At 39.9% G+C, this 24,655-nt stretch overlaps 1 protein-coding gene across 1 annotated transcript; it reads right to left on the bottom strand.

Annotated features, from left to right (window-relative positions):
* Window positions 1-15,177: 15,177 nt before the first annotated feature.
* Window positions 15,178-19,647, bottom strand: LOC147544129 (uncharacterized). Its single transcript, XM_086634706.1, has 4 exons — window positions 19,261-19,647; window positions 18,551-19,168; window positions 18,371-18,401; window positions 15,178-15,753 (listed from the first exon to the last, which is right to left on the bottom strand). Exons 1-4 carry the CDS (start codon window positions 19,319-19,321, stop codon window positions 15,528-15,530), a joined length of 936 nt encoding a protein of 311 aa, XP_086490832.1. The 5' UTR covers window positions 19,322-19,647; the 3' UTR covers window positions 15,178-15,527.
* Between the last annotated feature and the right edge of the window lie 5,008 nt (window positions 19,648-24,655).

Raw genomic sequence — 24,655 nt, 5'->3', positions numbered from 1 at the left:
AGATCATACTTGGTCAAACAAACGTCTAAATCGGTTAATCCCGAGTCATCGAAAGTGTCGTTTAGTCGCCTAACTATGTGAAGTGCATGACAAGACACATGAAATTATGACTTAGACTACAATCGATATCGAATACTTCATTTCGTCTATTAACTATGCGAAGTGCTTGACAAGACACATGAAAATATGATCAAAACGATAATCGAAATAAATGAACATCAATTTATAATCAAAACATCAAATCACATTAAACATAATCACGAATTCATCACATTTCATCTCATATAATCGACACACTAAAGTTAGCTAAACATGGTGATTAAATAAAAAATGAAAAAAAGATGATGAGAGAATCCCCCTTTTTCGATGTGGTTCGAGGCTAAGATCGTCGGAAAACATGAGTCTTTAAGGTGCAACCGATCTCCCCTTAGAAAATTCTGGGTTCCCCATAACGACCACCATCATCTTCTCCATTTAGAACACAACCTCCATTAAAGCTAACCCTAGCTTTCTCTCTTTAGAAATTACTAATCCAAAACCAAATCAAACCACATGGGTAGCTAGCCAAGGACATGGGGAGTAAAAGCCCTAAGGTTTCCGGCCAAGAAAGTGGCCGGAAACCCTAGAAAGATTCGGCCAAAGACAAGAAGAATCCGGCCAAAAAATATTCAAAATCCGGTCATCACACACCTTCCCGAGCCGGATGCATCCATCCCGTGCCATCTGCTGCTGTCCCGAGCACTTTGCAAGCCGTCCCGAGCACTTGCAAGCACTCGCAGCCGCGACCTGGCCGTGCACAGCAAGCTGCTGTTCGTGTGGCTCCATCCCGAGTGGAAGCTCCCGAGTCCCGTGCTGATAGCGTACCGTGCTGTGCCTTGCTGTTGCCGTGCTATATCTTGCCGTCCCGTGTTGCAGCAGTCCCGAGCTGCTGCTCGTATTGCAGCTCGGGCTGCTGCTCGGCCGGCCAAGCTAGGCCGGCCTAGTGTGCTGGGCGGCCTATGCTTGGCCGTCTCTCCTCCTTCTTCCTTCTCTCTTTCTAGCCCTCAACCCAACCAAACCTTTCAAACTCAAGAACCCTAAAACCCTAAGTTGTAGCCTCCTTTTCTCTCTCTCCTTCCTTGGTTGTTGGTTGTTGAATGATGATGAAGATGAATAGTAGCCTACACAACTAAAACCCTAGGTCAAGACTTAGTCAATTCATTTAGACTTTGTTGACTTGGATCCATAAAGAGGGGGTGCTCGTATAATTCTTCCTTGTCATTCTTCTTTGGGCTCTTGGGCTTTGATTTAGAAACCAAGAGAGTGCCTCCATCCTTGTCTCTACATCTTCAAATTCTCACAAAGGACTAGAATACCCTCGGACTTCTTTCTTCCATATCTTCCCCGTGCGAACTCCGAATTGAATACCGTTTTCACCGTCAGACTCGTCATTGACTATACTTGTCATTTGATTTGCTTGAAGTCTTTTTCTCTCATTTTCGGCACATGAAATGATAATGATAATTCGCTCATTTTATTCCGAATCACACACTTAACTATAAAATAAGTACCTAACATGAAAAACACATAAAATATTATTGATAACACTCGAAAATGACTAATTAGTCTAAGTTAGGCTCTCCAAATGTGACATTTTCGTGTCACATCAAGATCCCCAAACTTAAACTTGCTAGTCCTCGAGCAAATAAAACAAAATAAAAGCCTAACTGATTGGCCTAAAAGGTTACCCTAATTAGGTCTCCACCCGCAAGTATACGGGCGTCAAGTAATAACCCGGTAAGACCGGGATCGATCCACGAAGATAGGAAGGTAATAAGAATATCGAGAAAGTCTAGCCCACCGGTCTAGGTGTCAACCACTAACTCAGACTAAAATGAAAAGATGATAATTGGGGTTTTGATTGGTTTATAATAAATAAACAAATAAAACGATCTAATCTAAAAGTGAGAGGTGAGAGTGATTCGGGAAAAATGGTCGAGCAAGAATCGAATGAGGAGGATACTTCGATCCACAAAGTCGATAGTGACTAGTACTAATGATCTATAAGCATGAAAAGTTAGTTAACTTCACCCATTTACTTGGATGGGTCAACGAACTCTTGGTTTAACTCAGATTCCAGTCCATGAACGGTCTAAAAATCCGGAAGATTTTATCATTAAAAGCAATAAAACTCTTGTCACATCAAAACACGTATCACGAGTATCCGATTACAAAAGCTAGCTAGACATGGTGGAGCACATAATAAACGAGAAGAAAATAAAGAAAGACACGAGTTAAGATGAGAATCTTCCTATTCGATGAGGCGCGAGACTAAGATCGACGGGAAATATATGTCTTGAAGTGCTGTCGATCTCCCTGTAAAAGAATGCAGGAGTCCCTTTAACAGAATACACTAGGTGTCCTCTCAGCAGAACTTGACCTCCCCTTAACAGAGTGTCATCTTCTTCCTCTCAAACCAAACCACCATGAAAGCTTGATCAAGCTTTTCTCACTAGAAATTTGAAGACCAAAGCACAAGGAAACACAAGGGAAATTATCAAGTGAGTAACTCAAGCACAAACCCTAAAATTTCCGGCCAAAAACATGGCCGGAATCACCACAAAACTGTCCGACCAGATCTGCAAAATCCGGCCAAGAAATTGAAACCCGAGCTGTTCTTCCAATACCGAGCTATGAAAGCTTGCTGTTCCCTCTCGGTTGCTGTTCTCTCTCGGTTGCTGTTCTCAACAGAAACCCGAGCTGCAGCTGCTGAGTTCTTCAAACCCCGAGCTCCTTTTCAGCTCTGCCCGTCGGTGTTGATCGAAGCCGGAGCTATGCTGATCCGAGTTTGCTGTTGAAGACTTCAAAAACCGAGTTGATGATGAAGAAACAGACCCGATTCCCTTGCTTTCTTCAAAACCCGAGCTGCTTCTCTGTTTCAGTCGTGCCGGCCGAAACTTTGGCCGGAGTTTTGGCCGGCAACCCCTTTCTTTTTCTCTCTCTATCTCCTCTCCTCTAAACCCTAATTTTTGAATATTGAAGATGATGAACCCTTAATCAGCTTTTTTTTCTTTCCTCATGACAAATCCTTGACTTAGTAAGACTATTTTTTGACTTGGGCTTATAAAGAGGGGTGCCCCTAAACTTCTCCTTTGGTCTCCTTTCTTTCAACTCTTGGGCCTTGGATTTTGGGCTCCATTAAGTAACCAAGGGGTGCTTGCATAATTGTTTCTACTTCTTCTAATTTTCAGAAAAGACAAAAATTTCCTTCGGCTTCTTTCCTCCGTAACTTTTCCGTCCGACCACCGATTCGACTTCCGTCTTCACCGCCGGACTCACCATTGACTCCACTTTCCATTGAACCTCTGATTTCACCAAAATGACCAAAATACCCTTGGTGCTATTTTCCTCCGACTTCGTCTGCATGAGATGAAAACGTGATGAATCGCTTCGTTTTATTCCGAATCAAACATCAAACTCCAAATAAGGTACCTACCAAGAAAAACACATAAATAGTTAGAAATAAAACTCGAAAAGAATTAACTCATCAAAGTTAAGTGATCCAAATGCGGCATTTTAACGCCACATCACTAACTCACTTTCGGAGGCATCTAGGTTGCATTTAGCGTATGCAACAAGCCTTTAAACCTCTAGGTTACCCCTAGAGGACGAGTGTCGTCTCGTGAGGGTTTCCATAGATGACACCCACAAACATCGTGGTTTCAAATACACAAGGGTCCAAAATCCAAATCATAGATAAACATGGTTCATATAGTAAAGGGTTTAAGCATGTCAATGCATAATGAATCAAGTAAATGAGCTCTTGTAAAAGCTAAAGGCCCCTTCACTAATGATCTTACCCTAAAGTGCTAGTGTCATACCATAATGAGCAACATCTATGTTCCGAAGTCACAAAACCTTGATTCCTAAGTTAGTACATTTCGCCTTGACTTCGGCCTCACGGACATACACTCCAAATATGAAATCACTCAAGAATGGTTCGCTCGTATGTGTGAGTGTGATCACTAACATGGACTCAACACATAAAAAAAGGTGAGGACATCATTTTGGAACGAATGATCTTCGAAAAGGAATTAGCCACTAAACGGAGTGGGGAAGCTCACTCACCCTTCTCACCCATTCTACCCTCTAAGAATGCCTGCCAAAGGTTAACGGATACTAGAGATAGATGACGATGGAGGATTCCCGAGAATGTCGAACTCTTCATGATAGAACCTCTTAAGCACTTCCACATTCGTTTCTTGCTTCGAATACTTATTCATGAACATACACACATATATACAATCACATCACTCACACAAAAGAGCTAACATGTTCAAAAATACACATAAACCACTTTATTTCATTTATCTTTCTTCTTCTTCTTTTTTTCATCACTTTTTTTTCGTTTTTTCACTTTTTTTTCTTTTTTTTTTCTTTTTTTTCATAACACAAATACAATCAACAAAAACAAATACAACACACACAACTCTATTCTTGCAATTAACTTTTTTCATTTCATACTTGCTTTGACATTCTTCATTCTTTCTTCTCATGTCTTCATTCTCGGGATATAAGATGATGGATGGTGATGGAGTATCCGCCTTCCTCTAGTTGACACTCTTATTGGTTTTCATGGACTGCAAGGGAAAGGGTAATTCGCTATCCTAATGTCACTCCTAGTGGCTAAGAAAGTTGAGCACACGAGATCAAATGAGCTCTTTTAATAGTTACGAGGTTGAGTAGCTCTTCATTCTACTCGGAGTTAGCGCGGAAGAGTACACTCGAAGGACAATTTAGGCTTTGAGCTCTCACATGGGTTAAGTCTCCACTAATGACTACTCTAGGTCTCTTAGAGATGTTTCTTCTTCACTAAGATGTTACTCTCATAGCATAACACAAACACTCAAAGACTCGACTTTCATGCAAAGACCATTAGCAATCACAAAACTCATTAACTCAACACATATGCATCAACATTCTTAAAACCATCACTACAATCACATGCAAATCTACTCAAAATGTTCAAAATTTTCAAAATTTGGCTAATTTGAACCCTTTTGTCTTTGAAACCCATGGTCATGCATTGGTTATGGTTATATCCCGCATCCCCAAACTTAAAACTAACATTGTCCTCAATGTTCTAAGCATACACTCACCAAATGATAAAGAGGCACATCAATTTAAAGAGAAGAGTGGAGAGATATTACCATAACCGAAGGAGATAAAATATGATACTACCAAGACTCATGTATAACGAGGTTCCAAGTTGATGCCTAGATCACGCCATCCCCAAACTTGGAACAAACCATGCCTTAGAAGTAAAACATATAAGAACTGCTCCTAAAATATCCAAAACATAAGGAGAATGAAGCACATAAAAGACATGACCATATAAAGTCTACCACTAACGAGGGTATACACGATTGCATTGAGCTATGCAATTAGCCGTTGATTCTCTTATTTTCACACAAGAGCACAAGTTATGTCTCGCGGAGGGTTTCCAGAGATGCTACCCACAAACATCAAAGGTCACCTTAATCGGCCTGACGATCATAAAGCAAAAGACGGAAGATTTGGGGGTCAACCCAAAGAAAACTATATACAAATGCTAAAAGTCTCACAAGAATATTAAACCAAAACAGTGCACGTGAGACTATAAGCGAAAAGAAGCCATCCCCAAACTTAGTGGATGCACGGTCCACTAAGTACGCATAAATGCTAGGGGCGACGACTAAAAAGTCGTCAAAAGGATCGACATACAAATGAAGGGTTAGGAAGTCAGTCGAAGGTAAAAAGTCAAACTCAAGCTTAGTGGATATAACACCCACTAAGTCCCTAGACATGCTAGGGTAGACGTCCGAAGTGTCCCAGAAGGGGTCAACAGCCGAGTCTGAGATCATGCGGAAGGTCGAACTAGACTCCAAGGGTAAAGCAATAGGCTCGGGGACCAAGTCAAGGTCCATAATTTCCTTAGGTAAATAATCCGACAAGCTATCCACTATCTCTTCAACTACTATGTTATCGACATCCTTAAAGGCATCGGGAGCCTCAAAATTAGTCATAACACCTTCCATTCTACATAACCCATCCAAATAATCACAAGTGGTAAAAGTTGGAAAGTTCAACATCGTGTGATCCTCAAACTTGCTCTTAGAGCTATCATCCTGAACATTAAAATCTAATGTAGTCTGATCATGGTGAGATGACAATGGTCGAGGGAGTGAGCAACAAGGGTCATCGGTCTGTTCAATCTCAAATGGTCTATCAAGAGCTTCATCGACATTTAACTTAAGACTAGAGTTAGGTGTATTACCCTCACCATCATTCATAGTCTCCTCTTGAGTTTGGGGTGCGCAAACCCCTTCCTCGTCGACGATAGGCTCTGACTCAAGTCTATCAACAATTTTGAGAATCCGTTCCGTGATCTCCGTTATATCTCGATTAAATCTAGTTTGGTACTCTAAAATTGCTTGGAGAGCATCTTCAGACATCTCCTCGTAATAAGGCACATGAGTATAACTAGATGAAGACTCTCGCGGAACACGGATCACAGGACAATACTCGGTCAAATGGTCTAAGTCCGCACAAACAGCACAAACTGGGCTAATGGTCTCCATGATCCTTTCTTCACTACCTTCATGTAGATACCTAGACTCGACTCTTTGAATGGAATCATCGAGTCAGGAATTGTCATCACTAAATGAACCGTTCATATATGTTTGTCGATAGTCACGAAGACTTCGACGTGGTCGATCAATATTAATAGAACTACGGTCCTCATCAAATGACAAATTCATACATGAAGGTGTGGTCATCCCAAATTCTTGTCGATAGTCTTGAAGACTCTTACGGGGCTGATTACCCTCATGCTCATAATCCCTAAAACCATATTCATGACGAGTCTGACCGACTCCATACATCCTTCGGTATTCACCCATGGGCATCCTAGGTCGGTCAGAGTCAACTCGCCTATTCCTATCACAAGTCGGACCATTCCTATATAAGTTTGAGTAGTCTTGATGACTTGTAGATGGTCGACTAGTGTTGGAAAGAGTTCGCATAAGGTCATTCTCATCAAATGACCAACTTGCCATGATCTCACAATATTTAAGGATACTAACACACAATCGCAAAAAAAATGGGAACAAATACTTATAAAACTAAACAATCACACACCAGTAAAAACGATGAGATAGAATGAGATACTATCGAGTGCTCCTCTCGTTTCATTCGCCTTTCTTCTTAACTTCTCGAATCCTTCCTTTTCCTTCGCTTTTATGTCTCTTTTGGCTCTTTTCTCAAAAACGGCACCTAAAAAGAAGATAAAAAGATAAAAAACTACAAAAACAAATAAAGAAAAAAAAACGTCTAAGAAAGCAACTAACACAAGACTAATGAATAAAACAACAAACGCTATCCTAACTACTAAACCTATCCCCGGCAGCGGCGCCAAAAACTTGATGCACCCGAAAAGGTTGCACACCCAAGCGGAGGTATCAAGTAGTAACCCGGCAAAGCCGGGATCGATCCAAGGATAGGAAGGTAGTTTGGATATCGAAGGGTCTTATCCCTCGGTCTAGATATTAAAAGCTAACTTAGACTAAAAAGGAGAGAAACAAGGATAAGTGGGGGTTATGATATTGAATAAGAAACAAAAGAAAACAAATAAAACTAACTCAACAATATATGTAAACGGGCGAGAGAGATTCGAGAGAAGTGTCGGAGGAACAAGAGTCGGGAGACGGTAAGACTCGATTCGGGCAACAAATAAGTGAGAGAGGTCTCGAAGTCCGGGAATCCATAATGATAAACCTACGACTATGTGTAGTCCGATTTGATGTGTCGAGGTACAATCGATATTCGACTCCTAAAGTAGATGTCTCTAAGTACTATGTATATCCGGAGATCATACTTAGTCAAACAAACGTCTAAATCGGTTAATCCCGAGTCATCGAAAGTGTTGTCTAGTCGCCTAACTATGTGAAGTGCATGACAAGACACATGAAATTATGACTTAGACTACAGTCGAATATCGATTGTACCTCGACACATCAAATCGGACTACACATAGTCGTAGGTTTATGATTATGGATTCCCGGACTTCGAGACCTCTCTCACTTATTTGTTGCCCGAATCGAGTCTTACCGTCTCCCGACTCTTGTTCCTCCGACACTTCTCTCGAATCTCTCTCGCCCGTTTACATATATTGTTGAGTTAGTTTTATTTGTTTTCTTTTGTTTCTTATTCAATATCATAACCCCCACTTATCCTTGTTTCTCTCCTTTTTAGTTTAAGTTAGCTTTTAATATCTAGACCGAGGGATAAGACCCTTCGATATCCAAACTACCTTCCTATCCTTGGATCGATCCCGGCTTTGCCGGGTTACTACTTGATACCTCCGCTTGGGTGTGCAACCTTTTCGGGTGCATCAACCTCTCTCACTTATTTGTCTCCCGACTCTAGTTCCTCCGACTCTTCTCTCGAATCTCTCTCTCGCCCGTTTACATATATTGTTTAGTTAGTTTTATTTAGTTTCCTTTATCACTCATTCAATCAAAACTCCGCATTTACCTTTCCTCCTTCCTTGTTAGTTTAAGTTAGCCAGTAATACTATAACTGACGGACAAGACCTTTCGACATCCGAAGTTCCAACCTATCCTTGGATCGACTCCGGTTTTACCGGTTACTACTTGATACCTCCGCTTGGGTGTGCAACCTTTTCGGGTGGATCAATTACTGAGACATGGCTGGTATGCGAAGCAGGGCTCCGAGGCAGAGCTAGACTCCGAGACAGAGCTGGAATGCGAAGCTAGGTTTATGTCGCTTACTAGTGTTAGGGTATCCATGTGTAATTCGGATTTAGAGAGAAAGTCGGCGAGGCGGTGGGATTAGGGTTTAGTGCCTATATAAACTAAAACCTAAGGAGATATTAGTAGCACAATCTCACGAAATCTCTTGTGTAACTTGTTTGCTTATCATAGTGGAAATCATCGCGTCGTTGTCGCCGGGGAGTAGGTCTCACTAACCGAACCACGTAAATTTCTGTGTTCTGTTTCTTGATTGTACTTTATTTCCTATTGCTTCTGTTTGATTACTCGTATTGATCACATTAAACTCCAATTGCCATAACAGTATGCCATCTGATACGTCACATCTTTCAGAATTTCTTGATCCCGAGCACAACTGTCAATGACAAATGATTAACTTTTAATCTATTTGAGCGTGACCACACATTTTCAGTTGCTACTCATCAAGACGCCTTGCGATACTTTTTCTAATTAATTAGGACGACACAATCCATTCTTGTACTCCCACTCAGCTTCATGTCTATCCTGTCTTTCCCAGTATCCGCTTTTATAATCTCCTTTTACGGCGCGACGTTTGGCGGAACCAAAGTCGGACATTCCTTACATAAGATGAGCAGAGCACTCATGTTTTGAGGAATCTCTCCAATCTTGTCAATGAGAAGCGTTTGACGTTCATCATGAATGATGTACTTCTCATTTTGTGGGTTATCCAGTGTATAATCTCTATTATACACCCATGTAGTTGAGTTGAATACACTATTCCTATAGCCCATGAAACAACGCTATCTCATCTACCTCACGTGCTAGTCTTCGTAAGTCATTGTTGTCCATGCAATGACCTGGACTAGGAAGATGATAATGAAATATTCCAAGTTCACTTAATAGGGTTTCATTTATCACATCACGTATCTGACAAACCTATTTGGAATGTTTTATTATCCACGGACTGTTGTTTAAATACTAAACCAAATTTATACGACGACGAAGTAACAAATTTATTTCTGATAACGAGAGTTTGTAAATTTGAGCCTCTTCCGTAAAACTCCTTTTACCCACTCAATTTACTAGTCAAGGTTATTCTCAATATATACCTTATGCCTTAGACTTATGTATGACTATCATACTTTGTCTTAGGTGACAGTTTAGTTGACTACGGATGTAGTCCGATTAAACTTTCCTAATTACCAATCACTTGAAGGTTGGATTCATCGATGTTGATAATTTCTAGTAACCCTTTCTAGTGTTAAGGCTTTCACTCTTTCGTTTGTAGAGTCTGCAACAGTTCCCGACTCGAAACACTTTCAGCCTACTTTCCTTCCACGTTTGGAAGTTTGCATTGTATGATATGTTCAACTTTTCTTTTCCACTTTGAACTAACTCATCCTAGTATTCAAGCCTTTTAGGATGTTAGTTGTGGTTCACATCGTCTTATATGAATTCAGATGTTAATGTCTCTTAATACTTCAGTATTCGAGATGTCTTGGCCAAATGCTAAGTCATGTCCCACATGCCCGATCTTATGCTTATGGGATAACCATCTTTCTTACGCGTGCTTGCTCATCAGAGTCTCCCAGACTCTGAGTCTTGCCGAGCTATGAGCCATGAGATTTGGGTCGAATATCTCTTTTAGAGTCTTTCGCATTTGGACTTTTAAGAATCTCAAGTTTTTTTATCTCAATCCTATCATCTTTTGATCTATACTCATAGACCTTTGATGTCCAAAAGCATTTCATCCTTTGTGGTCCTTTACTGAGTCAGTTCTCAACTAAATTTCAACATCTCTATGTTCTCAATTTCTGGTATGTACTCCGCATACCGGACCTAGAAAGCCTGTTACTCCCACTTACCTTCTTGAAATCACGATGATCAAAATTTTCTTCATTCTTCAGGAATCAAACCTCTTTGATTACACGATCTGCGAATCGTTAGAGTCTTGTAATTAGAGTTTAGGGTCAATAAGTCCATTGAAGAAGCTCGAGGAAGGAATCCAGAGGCGAGTGGGAGAAATCAATGGAGGTTCAAAGATGGCGATCTAAGACGAACCAAAAGGCGAAACAAGACAAAAACCAAAGGAGATTAGATCTTCTAGGTTAGGGGCCATACTAGGATCCATGTCTGCTTGATTTACTTTCTCGCGCGCATTTACTTACTTATTTACGCTTTATGTCGTGGATGTTAGTTAGGCTAAATAGTTCACTATAACAAACGCCAGACTAGCGTAAAAGTCCCTAAAAAGTAATTTTGAGTAAAGTGTCTATCCAAATTAAGACACTCGTTGTGCCCTTGTTCAATGAAGGTGGGTCGGCCTTCGCAAAGTACCTCCTCTACCTTGGGACAATGCGGGTAGGCCTATAGAAGCGACCTACATGTCTAAATGGTTCTACTTAACGAGATCAGCAAAAGAGTTTTGGATCCTCGAGGCAAAAGGATAGATTAGTCATTCATCAATGAAATCTATCAACTAAGAGTCATAAGGTATGATCAGTGAAGTAGTTCGCTCACCCGGAAAGACGGAGTTAAAGGGTAGGGCCCTAGTCTGCTTTACTCTGAAGAACTGGGGTCTTGGAATCACTTATTCAATTAGGGATGATTTTATATTGAATAATGTGGGAAAATTAATGTTTTTCAAAAACGATAACGAGTTTTAAAAATTTTACTATTTTTTTATGTAGTATTAGAGATGACACAAGGAAACGGGTTCAACCTTTAAACACACCTATGGGAGGTGTTAAACGAAAACATCCATGAAGGAAGGAATCAAGAGATACTTCAAATATTGGATGGAGAGTTTGAAAACGAGCTAGATGTCTCAGACTATCCAATTTCAGAATTGGATTTTTTTACTGCTGAAGAAGTAGAGCATCAAGAGGATAATCGAAAGAGGGCAGAACTGGAACCAATAACATCTTAGATGTTATCAACCATGGAGGCTACTCTTGATGAGAAACCTCTTAACATGGAAGTCCCCACCATGAGTCAACAAACTAAGGAGTTACTCCAAGGAAAGTTGAGATTGGAGAGGTTTGATACTGTTAGAAGTGACTCGAATATGGATTGGTATCGAACCCGGTTTACGACCCGCCAACCTGCTTATAAGGCAAGTGGGAGTCTGAAGGAGATGTCCTTCGACCAAGATTTCAATGCGAGCAATTTGTCGGCTAGGACAATTGATGAAGAAGATCATCAAGTCCGGTTGATTTAGGGGTCGTGGAGTTTAAGATAGAAACCAACCACGATCGTCGAATTACGAAGTAATTCGCGGCTAACTTCGATCGGATCCTACAACAGGTTACACATAAGAGTGTCAATTTCATCTAGGATATGACTAGTGGGAGTGAGATATAATAATGGGAGTGTCCCATAAACATATCTCATAGGCCTAAAGAGAAATTAGGCAAAGATAGCACAAAAAGCCCCAAAACGTGGTTTTGGGCCTAAACCGATTCATGCACTTTTAGGGCTCGGATTGGGCTGATTTTTGGAGGGACGTTTCCTTATGTTATGAACATTAAATCTGACAATTTTGGCTGGGTTGGACGTTACCTCCTTAAGGAATTGAGAAAATATCAACTAGTTGCTATTTTCGGCAATTTCCTTAAATCTTATTCTAAAGGGTCTTTTAGGAAACCTAATTGGAGGTGGATTCTTATTAGGGTTCTATATAAAGACTCTTAGGGCAGAGAATAAGGTGTGGAATTTCTCTCTAAGATTTCTTACTCTACCACATCAAGTAGAGAGAGGAAAGTGAGCTAATTCCCAACTATCTATCTAGCAAAGAAGAAGTAGTTCTTCTATCGAACCACCATTGGTGTGCTAGCTAACAACAAGGTGGGAGATCAAGTTGATTGCTCGTGTCCCGAGTATAGGAGCTACGTTTGAAGCTCATGGTCTTCTCAAAAGCGATTGGAAAGGTTCGAAGGAAAAAACTAGCGATTAAGTTAATCATCGAACCAATTTTATTTACTTAGCATTATTGGTTTATGCATGTGATCCTGGGGATACTAATGTTAGACATATGATGTCTCTATCCGCTATAAACATTAGTAGAAGGGTGTAAATCCCAACACTAGACGCGTCTGGCCTTGGGACAGGCCCTTAAACCATCTCGGTCAGCTGGACCGAGATGTCTAGGCACGTACCAGACGCGTCTGGCGCAGGAATCTCCCTAGACCATCTCGGACATGAAGTTTGAGATGTCTTGGCACGTTTCAGACGCGTCTGGACAAGGACCGGTCAATACCGAGACGTGTTGGGACACCAGACGCCTCTCGGACATCCTAGTCTGTCTCGAACTGGGATTACCAGACGGATGCGAGACGCGTCTCGGACTCCCAGTCAGATGCGGACTGGGATATGCCCCAGACCAGTCTTTCCGCGTCTCGGGATATACCCGAGATGCGCGGAACTGACCCAGACGCGTCCTGACCGGCCTGACTGGGCAATTTCTAAAAATTGTAGAAATTGCCTTTTCGACCTTCTTCTTCCTTCTTTTTCTCGATTGATTCCAACTGCTGTTTGGTGATGGTTCAACATCAAAAAACTTAATTTTCAAAACTCTCTTCAAAATCCATTAAACTCGTTTTCGAAAACTCTTTTCAAAAAACCGAAATTTAATGATTCTATGCATTGAAACACTTTCAAAACCTATTCGACCACATCTACATCATATTCAAACTAATCAAATACATGTCCAAATGTTTATTCAAACTTATCTATCTAACTAAACAAGTTTGAATCTAATTCATTTAGTCAAAGTTAGTTCGTGCAAGAGGCTCTGACGCCACTGTTGGGTTTTACCACTACCTAATGTTGTTAGCGGAATCTCAGACATCTAATATGTCTAAGACTAGGTTTCCAAGACCACATGCACGAACTAAACTTGGAAAGAAGAATACCTTATTCGCTTTCCCTTGAACTAGATTCGTCGCCTTTTCGGAAGATCGAGAGCTTCAAAAGAGTAGCTCCTCTACTTGAGACACTGAGTAGGTTGACTTGGATCCATCCCTTTAAGTAAGCTAGGACCTTGATGAAGGTTGAGATGAAGAACTTCTTCTTCTTGACTAGTTAGAAAGAATTGAGAGCTTTTTCTCTAAAACCATATATCTCTAAGATGTTTGAGAGAGATGATTTTCCTTGAGAAAATTCCACACATTTTTCTCTAAAATCTTCTCTCTCTAACTGATCCATATATAGAGAAACCCTAATTAGAATCCCATTCCTATTAGGTTTCAAATGTGCCGGCCACAGAAAAGATAATCACACTTAAGGAATCTTAGACGGGAAGGATTCCCATCTAAGATTTTCCTCTTATGTGGCCGGCCAGAGTAGCCCACTAATGGGCTTGGCTTGAACGGCCCATTCCCTTGTTATGGCCGGTTGGATCAAAACCTTAAGTGGGGTTGATCTTCCCAGCCCAAAACTTCCCTTTAAGCCTCTCTGGGCTTCTTCTTCGAGCCCGGTTCTTTTCTTTCTATTTGGCACTATCAGATTGGATCACATCCATCTATAGGCAAGCTCCCACTAGTCTATTCTCTCGGTTCAAGCTACCACTCTTATGTGTAATCCGTTGTAGGATCCAGTCTATGTTAGTCGCGGATAACCGAAGTCATCCAACGATCGTAAGCGGCGTCTAGCTAAGCATTACAACCCTAATTGGACCGGACTAGATGATCTTCCGGATAAGGTCATCGTCGTCCTATTTGCCAAATTGCACACATTGCCATCTTTGTCGAAGGACATTCCTTCAGAAGCATATCTTCCTTCAGATCAAAGACATATATCCTTCACCAAAAACCACAATTTCTTTTCTATTAGAGGTTTTTTGTGTCATACTCAAGCTTGGCTAATAATCGTAGTTTGATTTTTGAACCTGATTTTTTGTCCAAAGAGAAACATTAATCGAGTATTATTTTTGTTTGATGAGATTTATTCTTATTCTTCTTTCACAATTTAGAATCACCCAAAGGTATAAATGAATATTGTGTGATATTCACGCTTAGGCATAAACTCCGACATACATGCACCAAACTCAAAGGCGTTAGTCAAAATGATCTACCGCTCCCTACGGACACGGTGGACACCTAATACCTAATACTCAACATCTTGACATGTTTTGAATGATGAAGAAAATGACCCCTTAACAAAACTGGCGCGCTTATAACACTCTAGTATGATACATGTATTACCCACCGCATTGTTTAGCATGAGATATTTGAAAGGGCAGTTTTATAGGGGTTTCCCATATGTATTAAAAACGGCTCCTTCCTTCACAAACTCCCTCTTATAAGATTGAGTGTGTGTGTGTGTTGGGGGGGGGGGGGGGGGGGGGGGGGCGGGTGCCCAAGATATAAATAGAGCCTCTTAGATGATCATAAATAACATTTGACTCTTTGAGAAAATAGAACTTAATGCCAATACTAAAAATTATTTCAATTTTGAACTACAAAGAAGGGAACTAACTATTAATGGTGTGTACCCTTTTTACATGAACTAATATGACATTGATTTGCTATAAATATATGGGTTCTTCCATCTCTTGATCAATAAACAATGATTCCATAGTCAAGTTGGACAAGAGAAGTAGCAATTAACGCTTAAAGAAAAGATGTTATCAGCTTCTCGTTGCTTCTCAAGTTCCCCATTCTATTGAAGCTGACATAAGTTATATTGATGAGCTGAATTGAGGCGTCATGTCCATTTGTTATGCCAAGAACAAGGACAGAGATTTCCTTCAAACAGTCAGATTGACACTAGAAAGATAAGAAGGTGCATCAAACGGAAGAGTGATGGATAATTTGACATCGATGTCGCTGAGGTGTTATTGTCATTGTCGTTCGTAGATCCACTGGGTTCAGATCCGTAAATTGGCGGTCCATTGTTTGTTGGTCCGGTTGTATATGTTGGTTCAGCAGTTGTACCTGTTGGTCCGGATGGAGTGGGTGTGTTTATAGCCGTTGGACTGGTGCTGCAGATTAATTGTAAATATATCAGTATAGTACACAAGCATTCTCCATGCCATATAGGGTGGGTGCATCAGGAATGAGAAAGAATAAATAAGGGTTATTTCTCGTTTGCTCCCCTAATTTGTGACCAAATTTTCTTTTGGCTTGCTAGTTTATCAAAAATGTTGAGATCACTTTCTTTTGTAGTGTCCAATGCATTGACATGAAAGTAGGATTTTATTTTTTTCTAAAGGTGGGTGTTTTAGGGAAACAAGAAAACTTTACGGGGAACAAGGAATAAGACCCAAAAAATATTCCCTAAACACACCTTTCAAGTCGCCGACAGAAAGTTGCAAGTCGAAGTTGGCCAGCTACGGCCGACGACTTCTTTGCCTCTTCTCTTTCTTCTCTCTCCTTTCCTCCTCTTTCCCCCTCCCTTTCTCCATCTTTCTCTTATTAAATTCTGACAAAGGGAACCGTTTGGCTGGATCTAGAGTCCAAATCTAGCCCTTTTGCCGGAACATAAAAAAATAGAAAGAGAGGGAGAGAGAATGAGGAGAGAGAGAGAGAGGAATAGACGAAGATGGCGTTTGGAGTTAATGATTGTCAAAGTTAATAGTCGCCTAGGTTGATGGTGGTGGGAAGGGAAGATAGTGGAAGAAGAAAATAAAAAATAAATATTGAAGAGGGTAGTGTTAGGAGGGAAAAAAATTGTTTCCACCCAAAACTTTGTACTTCAGAAAATTTTCTTATTTCCCAAAAACATCAACCTTCATAAATTACCTCATTTTATCTTTTCCATCTTTAGTTTTGGTTGAATCTTTTGTTTTATCTCTTCACATTTTATCTCCTTCTTCTTCTTTTTTCTCTCTTTAAGGTGTCCCGAAAAAAATTATTCTTTTGTTAAAAAAACCTCATTTCCGGAATTAACTCATGTTGTTTTTTTCATCTTTATTTCTGATTGAATCATTTGCTTTTATCTCTTCACATTTTTTACGTCTTCTTCTTTTTTCTTTCTCTCTATAAGAGATGGAGGTCTTCCAAAACAATTTTTTAAATAATATTTTAAAGAGATTATTTCTTTTGTTAGAAAACTTTATTTATGGAGGTTTCTTTTCCATTAAAGAAGTCCACTAACGAAGATTTCACCTTCGTGAACAGGTTTAGACATATTCTTCACAAATGGATCTCTGTTTCTCTAGTTTTTTTTTAAGAAAAACAATTTTTATTTTCGGAAATGCTAAAATCACACAAGATTTTGACAAAAGAAGTTATCCGGCTGACGTGGGAGTTGTGGTTAGAAAGTTTGACTAAATCTGGACCGTTGAGAGATTAATATCACAACCGCCACTTTTATTTTTAGCCTTAGCTCCATTTTATGGAGGTATTCTTAGAGAGAGCGAGAGAGGAAGTAGGTATTTGATATTTTCATATCGAATTTAAAATAATTTTTATGGTCTCCATTAGCAGAGGTCTTCTTGGGAAAAGAAAGAAAGAAGACAAACAAATATAGAGATAAATGGGAAGAGATAAAGTTAAAGGACCTGGTCATAAAAAATAAAAATAAAATATGACGTTTTAGTCGATATATTGCAAAGGCCGTAGCTTTGGGGAATAAAAAAAAATTTCCAGGGGATAAAGTCTTAAAGATATATTTAGTTTTTGCCCCTAAAATTTATAAAGTTGTCTTTTGCCCCCTAATACTCATCTTCACCTCAATCTCAAAACTTCCGGCAACTAAAATTTTGGTCATTGTCACAACCACCTTCATCTCAGATTTCGGCCCCTACAAATAAAGGCAACCAAAAATCCAACCACCCCTCTTCTCTCTCAATCTTCTTCTTCTCCCTCTCGTTCTCTCTCTAAAACTATCTTCTTAACTCATTTTCTGAGTTGAAGAAGATGATAAAGGGAAAACAATCCCTTAATCACGTTTTCAGATGAGAATGTTTTTGATGATTATACTGAGTATGAATGAAGATATTGACAAGATTTAGGGTTTGTCATTCTATTTCTTCTTTATTTTACTTTAAAGTTGTTATCTTTAATATCGTATGGTTGTATTTAGTTGCTTTTATTGAGAAAAATATGTCACACCATTAACCATACATGATGATCATGGTGTATTTGATTATATAGTTGAGGAGTTATGGGGTTATGATTTTGTTAGTGCTAAACATGGTGTTTGAATTAGGGTTCTTCAATGATACCTACACTTTTATGTTGCTTTTATAAGAAGGAATATAATGAATACTGTTTTTTTTTTCAAGGTTAATGAATAAGATCTGTTAATAAATACATAATATCATTCAAAGGGAAGGAAGTAGTTGTCTAGGGTTCTTATAGAGATATTACTAGGGCATTTGGTAGAAAAATATGAGATGAAGAAGGCCGTGGGATTGAGTTGAAGATGAATATTAGGGGTCAAGAGTCAACTTAGTAAATTTTAAGGCTAAATCATAAGTATGTCTCCTACGACTTTATTCCCCGGAGATTTTTCTTTATTCCCCAAAGTCGCGGCCATTACAAGGCCGCAAACTACGTAAAGAAGACATTTCAACTTTTTTGATAAATTAAGGAGCAAGATAAAAAGTGGGCCAAAACTCAGAGGATAAATATAAACAACCAAAAAATAATTACCTAGATGAAGGAAACTGACACGCCCCTGAACCTGTATGACACAAATATTTGTTATTCACTTATAAAAACAGAAGTGTTCCATTGATAAATCTCAAACGAGTCAAATATAGGAGAAATCTCTAAGTCAATCATAAACAGAAACACTAGCCAAGTCAATTAAAGAGTAGGAAGTTGAATTACTTGGGTCGGTATTGGTTAGTATGGCCGTCCCTCCGAAATTGCAGCTAGTAGGAGCGGGATTCTTCTGGTAATAACTATTAAATGCATACGAAGCATGATCTCGAAGTGTATTTGGGTTGTAACAACTTCCACCTTGCTGAATTTGAGAACAGTCGGACCCGCCATATCCACAAGCATAATCAAGTGCAACCTGTAAAGCCGTTTGTGAAGCAGATTGGCTTGCCACACACCAGCTTCCTGTTCCTCCGCCACCTGTAGGAGCGGTGGTGGTGGTTGGTGGTGGTAAAGGTAAAAACGGGGTGGTGGTTGTTGGTGGTGGCAGTGGTAAAAAGGGAGTAAGGGGAGTCATGGTTGTTGGTGGTGGGAAGGTTAAAAATGGAGTAAGAGGAGTCATGGTTGTTGGTGATGGTGGGTTTAAGAAAGGACTAGTAACAGGCGTGGTCGTAGGTGTAGTACCAATAGGGTTTGTGGGGTTTATCACGGGAATTGTTGTATCTCTCTTAAAGGTTAATAGTTTTCTTCTGCCATTATCATCATCATTGATGACTTTCCTGTGAGATTGGGGTGAGTATGTTTCTTCATAAACCAGCAGTTTCTCCTTTCCTGTTACACTTAAACCTGGATCAAAACAAATACCAAGTCAATTGAATGAAACAATTTCTTTCTTTTACCCCAAAGAGAGCCTAAATGCAGGAATTTCCTCAACAAACCTGAATAATGTAGGCCAAAGAAGATGAAAATGATAAAATACTGAAGAACCCTTGTGCCCATATCTATCCTTCAAGTGGGTTTTGTTCTGTATAATAAACCTTCTGGTAGTTTTTTTGAGTTTGAGATCAAGATGGAATAACTAGCTAGCTGGTGAGATGATGTACACCTAAACAAGAAAGAAGCACTATTAATGGAAGTCCAAAGATGGGTTGGGATGATTTTTTTTTGAAGTTGGGGGATGATATTTGATGTTCTTTCTTTTAGTTTTATATTGAGAAAGAATATTTTTGTTTACAAGAATCAGAGCTTTCTTGAGAGAAAAAGAAGAGAGAGAATAAAAGGAAACTTACGAAAGGGGGCATGGTAGCTACACGCAAGTGAAAACCATAAAAATTTGCTGAGGAGGTGGTAGAAAGAGCCGATTGTTTTGTTTGAAATATAAGCCATACCATCCCAGGGAGATGCCGCATTTCTTTTGCACTTTTCTTCTCTTATACCTTTGTTATGGGATCAAATCTGAAGACATGAATGTTTCTTTGTCTAAGATGAAGTGGACAAAAAAAACCCGGAAATTGGTTTAGGGTCCCAAAAATCTCTCCAAATAAGATCCGGTCCCACTAGAGTTGAAGAATAGGAGGCAGGTCCAAATGTCAAAGGAAGGTAAGAATTTACTCTTTACTGTCATCTTTCTTTTCAAACTTTTTTTTTCTTCCCAAACAGCTGATGTCAAAAAACGTCAATCTAGTTATCAGTCAAAAATAATGAGACTTGATGCTGGATCACGTTTGAGTGGATGATTCTACTTCTTTGATTCCCACTCCTATTCCTGGAAACATGGGGGAAAGACCTTCAAAGAGTTCGGAAACCTTTCTGACGCTCTAGACAGTCAAATTTTCCTTTGTAGTTAAAAGAATTGAGTATTGAATGACCTTGGATTCAAGTTACCCTCTTCGAGGTGATTTAGTGCCCAATTATACGCTGCTTTGGACAGCCTCTGATAGACGATGAGATTGAAGCGGTTAAGATCTACCGTTTAGGATTGAGACTACTCTTCGATAGTTTGGGGATTCAGAGTTTACTCTTTGCGTTTATCTCGTATTTTGGATATTTGGAAGTTCCTATGTTCAAGGATCCTTCGTTGATATCCTGTCGAGTTGATAGATTCTCTAGAAGATGTTTCCTTCTTCGAGACTCTTGAAGCCTAATTAAATACCTGAGATCTTGGTCGTCTGAGATCTTTGGGAAGATTCGGGATTAAGTCGGTAAGCGTGTGACACCCTTCTTCCTTCCTATGTTCAAGGCTTAAGGCATTGACCTTGCTTACGCGGACCCCCGGCTCTTCTCGCTAATCCCGGGGTAAAAAAATTTGTATTTCAGGCAAGGCATTGCTTGAGCTCCTTGGCTGATCTTATTGACTCCCGATTCTGGACTTAGGCGACATACCTCTTCGGGTTAAGTGATTATGTTGCCTTGAGACGGGTTAACCCGTTGCATTTTCGGGCTTTTCTTGACTTTCTAACAATAGTCAACTGGTGACCATTTTATGTATCATCACGAGTCTCACCACTCCTTAGTCGAAAATACAGAAACTAAGGAATAGAAGTACTCTGAAGTCTGTCATGCTGCAATAAATAACTTAAGTAAATAAATCCTTAAAGTTTCTACGTGAACCCTGGTCGTCCTTTGCGTATTTGAATTCTGGAGCTCCGCGTATCAGGGATGTTTATAATTGAATTGCCTTTCGTGTGATCGAGCTTTTGGGGCTTTGTTTGCTGGAGTTTTTTTTTGTTAGAACATGCCTAGTTGAGAGTCCTGGAAGATTTGTCCACGTGTTGATTTGCGCGACAAATATTGACTACTTATCTGAGGAAGCAAGTTTTGTGACGTCAGAGATTTGATATTTTGATCACGTGTTTTGGGCGTTGATCTTTTGGGTAACTTCCCCCGGTACCTTCGCTGTCGTGCGTGGTTGGCTCATCTGGTTGGACGAGCACTTGGGTCGTTTCAAGTCTCATTAATTCTCATCTGACTTGGTTAGCCTTTTTGTCGCGATTTGACGTACGGTCATTATGACATAGTCAGTTTTCGAGGCACCATTATTCATTCTTAATGATCTCTTGTGCCGAGAAAACCTTCGTTATCCTTCTTGCAGTATAAATAGCTTCCTTTGGTCTTCAGTTTTCTTCAAGAATAATTTTTCCTTAGTCCTTTATTCTTCTTTAATATTCATCTTTGCATCCTGATTTCTGTTGAATTTATAATGAGGCCCTTGTTTGATTTTTTGGCTTGACCTTTCCTTGGTTGGGTTTTCCCGCTATGCCAATGATGAAAGGTGAAGTTTTTTAACACCCCTGTTTTCTTTATATAGCCAATTGGGTGAAAGTAACAAATATTTATTGTATATGGCAAAAGAAGCCACGTAACCCATGCCTGGCATCGACGGTACTGTGGGCACTTACCCAAAAGATCAATGCTGAAAACGCGTGATCAGAAGATCAGATCTGTGACGTCATAAAATCAAGCGAAAAACGGAAACTTACTTCCCAAGACACAGATTTAATACTCGTCATGCGCAAATCAACACGTAAAGGAATCCTCTGGAATTCGCAATCAGGTCTGCTCTTAAGTGTTTCATTAACTTGGGATTCAAGTGTCTCAGTATGTGTAGAAATGCTACAAATCTGCGAAAATGTTAGTATCCTTATTAAGTTCTGTTTAGAATGAAATGTTAATATCATAGGGGCCTAATATGCAACGAAACAGTTAATTTAAAGGGCTAAATTGAAAATTTCACCCCTAATAACGCTAAAACAGTTAAGTTGGAAGCCAATTTACAATTAGACAGTTAGTTTAGGGAGGAAATTGCAGTAAATTTAATCATTTTGTTTGTTTAAGAGGCTATATTAAATTAAAAATTGTTTAAGAGTTAAGTGAAACAGATAATTTTAAAGAAATAAAAATTAATTTTTATAGTTTGAAAGTCCCCCTCCAAAGTAATATTACCAATAGTCTTTGGTGGGGGGGGGGGGTGCTTTTAGAATTATTCTTTAAAAAAAAAGGTTATTTCTCGAAAGCCCCTTACTTTTTCAAAAATACCCAGATGGCACCCTTTTTTCGTTACCTTTGAATGTCCACTACCCTCTCTCCTCCATTTCATCATCTCTATCTCCACGTCATCCCTCTCGCCAGCTCATCATCTTCTCTGATAAGGTCGTCGGTGAATCAAAATTTCCAGCGACCGACCGGCGACCTCCACACTTAACAAAAATGTTATGCCCAATCGGGGTTAATGTGAACAATACGAGTAATCCAAGAGAAGCAATAGGAATAGTAAAGAACAATCAAGAACAGAACACAGAGATCTACAACCGCCTCTCTCTACAACCGACATTATACACGAATATCACTAATCACTGACATAAGCCTAGCTTCCGCATTCCAGCTCTGTCTCGGAGTCCAGCTCTGCCTCACAGCCCTGCTTCGCATACCAGCTTTGTCTCAGTAATCAGCTCCGCTAACGGGTCCAAAATTTGGCCCCGAGACCAAACGGGTTGGCGGGTCGTAAACCGGGTTCGATACCAATCCATATTCGAGTCACTTCTAACAAAAAAAATCCTCATTTTCTCTCTCTTCTTCTCATTTTCTCTTTCTTCCTCTCTCTTTCTCTCTATTTAGTCGGTGAAGGGGGAACCTTTAGCCGGTCATCGGTCTGGGAAAACCAGACAGACGAAGGTCTGAAAAGACCCATATCTCGTCGGTCTGGGTTTTCCAGACATTCGTCAGTCTGGTTTTCCAGACGACCGGTGAAGGGTTCCCCCCTTCGCCGACCAGATAGAGATGAATAGAGAGTGAAAAGAGAGATGAAGAGAGAAAAATTGAGAGTAAGAGAGAGAAAAGGAAAGGAGGTGAGGGAAAATGAAGGTCGTCGGTCGGCTGGCAGAAATTTTTGTTTGTCGGCGACCTTATCGAAGAAGATGATGAGGTAGCGAGAGGGATTACATGGCACAGAGAGGTGATTAGATGGAGGAGAGAGAGTTAACGGACATTTAACGGTAACAAAAAAAGCGGGCCATCTGGGTATTTTCGATAAAGTAGGGGGTTATGCGGGAAGCTGGTCATAAAGTGGGGGCCTTTTGGGAAATAACCCTTTAAAAATCAGAATCCATAGTTTCCCGTCCTTTCTTCTTCTTCTTCTTCCGTCGTAGACTCGCATCTCTCTTTAGGTGTCATTTTGATCCTCAAATCTGCCAACATTTTGTCAAACCTTCGTAGGGTTTTAATGGTGCAGACGAAAAGTAGTAAAATCAAAAAAAAAATATTTGAAGAAATAAACCAAGAAATTTGAAGATGTATTTTCGGTTAGTTTTAGATTTCGGCTGAAATCTTGCAAGCAATGTATGTAAGTTACTTTTCGTGTCGTTCTTGCTAAAACCGAATGATTTCGTCAATTTCGGTCGAAATATTTCGAGATTTGATTCCTTGATTTTTAGCATGATATCTTCGAAGGGCATGAACATAGGAACTTCTAAATATCCAAGATACGAGATAAACACAACTAGGACTCTAACTACGAAATAGTTGTTCCAACACAACTGGGTGGATCTCAACCGCCTCAATCTCACCGTCTATCACAGTCGGTCCAAATCATCCTATAAAAGGGCATCACATCACCTTCAACAAGGTACGTTCCCCGAGGATCAATCGATACTCAATAGTTTAACTGCAAAGAGAAATCTTACTGCCTTAAGCGTTGGGGAGGTTTTCCAAACTTTTTGCAGGTTTTCCCCCCAGGTTTCCAGGAGCAGAAGCATGATGCAAAGGAGCAGTATCATTCATTCAGACAGATCCAACATGAAGTCTCTATTTTCAGACTGATAACCAGATTGTCATTTTTTGACATTAGCAATTCCCGTTTTTTTGAACGTTTTCATCTTCTCAACTTCTGAACAAGATGGCTTCTGTTTCCCCTGACTTCACATTTTTTGGCCAACAACATTATCTTAGTTCGATGACGATGGAGGATCTTCCGCATCTTTGCGAAGAGTACTCCATCCCTGATTCTTTCGAACTTCCTCTCCCTTCTGATGAGGAAAGGATTTCTTTGACCTCTGACCACCGTGTCGGGTTTTACGAAGTTTTCTTTAAGTCCGTCTTGTTTCTTCCTTTCCATGTCTTCTTCATGGAAGTCATGAACTATTACGACCAGCTTCCGTTCTAATTAAACGCCAACACCGTCTTGATGGTCGTGTCTTTTTTCTTGATCTATTGACAACTAATGGTCAGATTTTCGACGTGAAGACTTCCGATCACTCTTGGTATTACTTTGCTTCTCGTCGTAACCCCTTTTTTGCTACTCCATCTAAACCAAAAGATTATAAGGGAGGTAATTTTTTG

Source organism: Eschscholzia californica, unplaced genomic scaffold (assembly GCF_041429995.1).
Source record: "Eschscholzia californica isolate CP2 unplaced genomic scaffold, dmEscCali1.0.p SCAF_4, whole genome shotgun sequence".
NCBI lineage: Eukaryota > Viridiplantae > Streptophyta > Magnoliopsida > Ranunculales > Papaveraceae > Eschscholzia > Eschscholzia californica.
The sequence above is the reverse complement of the archived record's forward strand: the minus strand, read 5'-3'. Positions and strand labels throughout refer to the sequence as shown.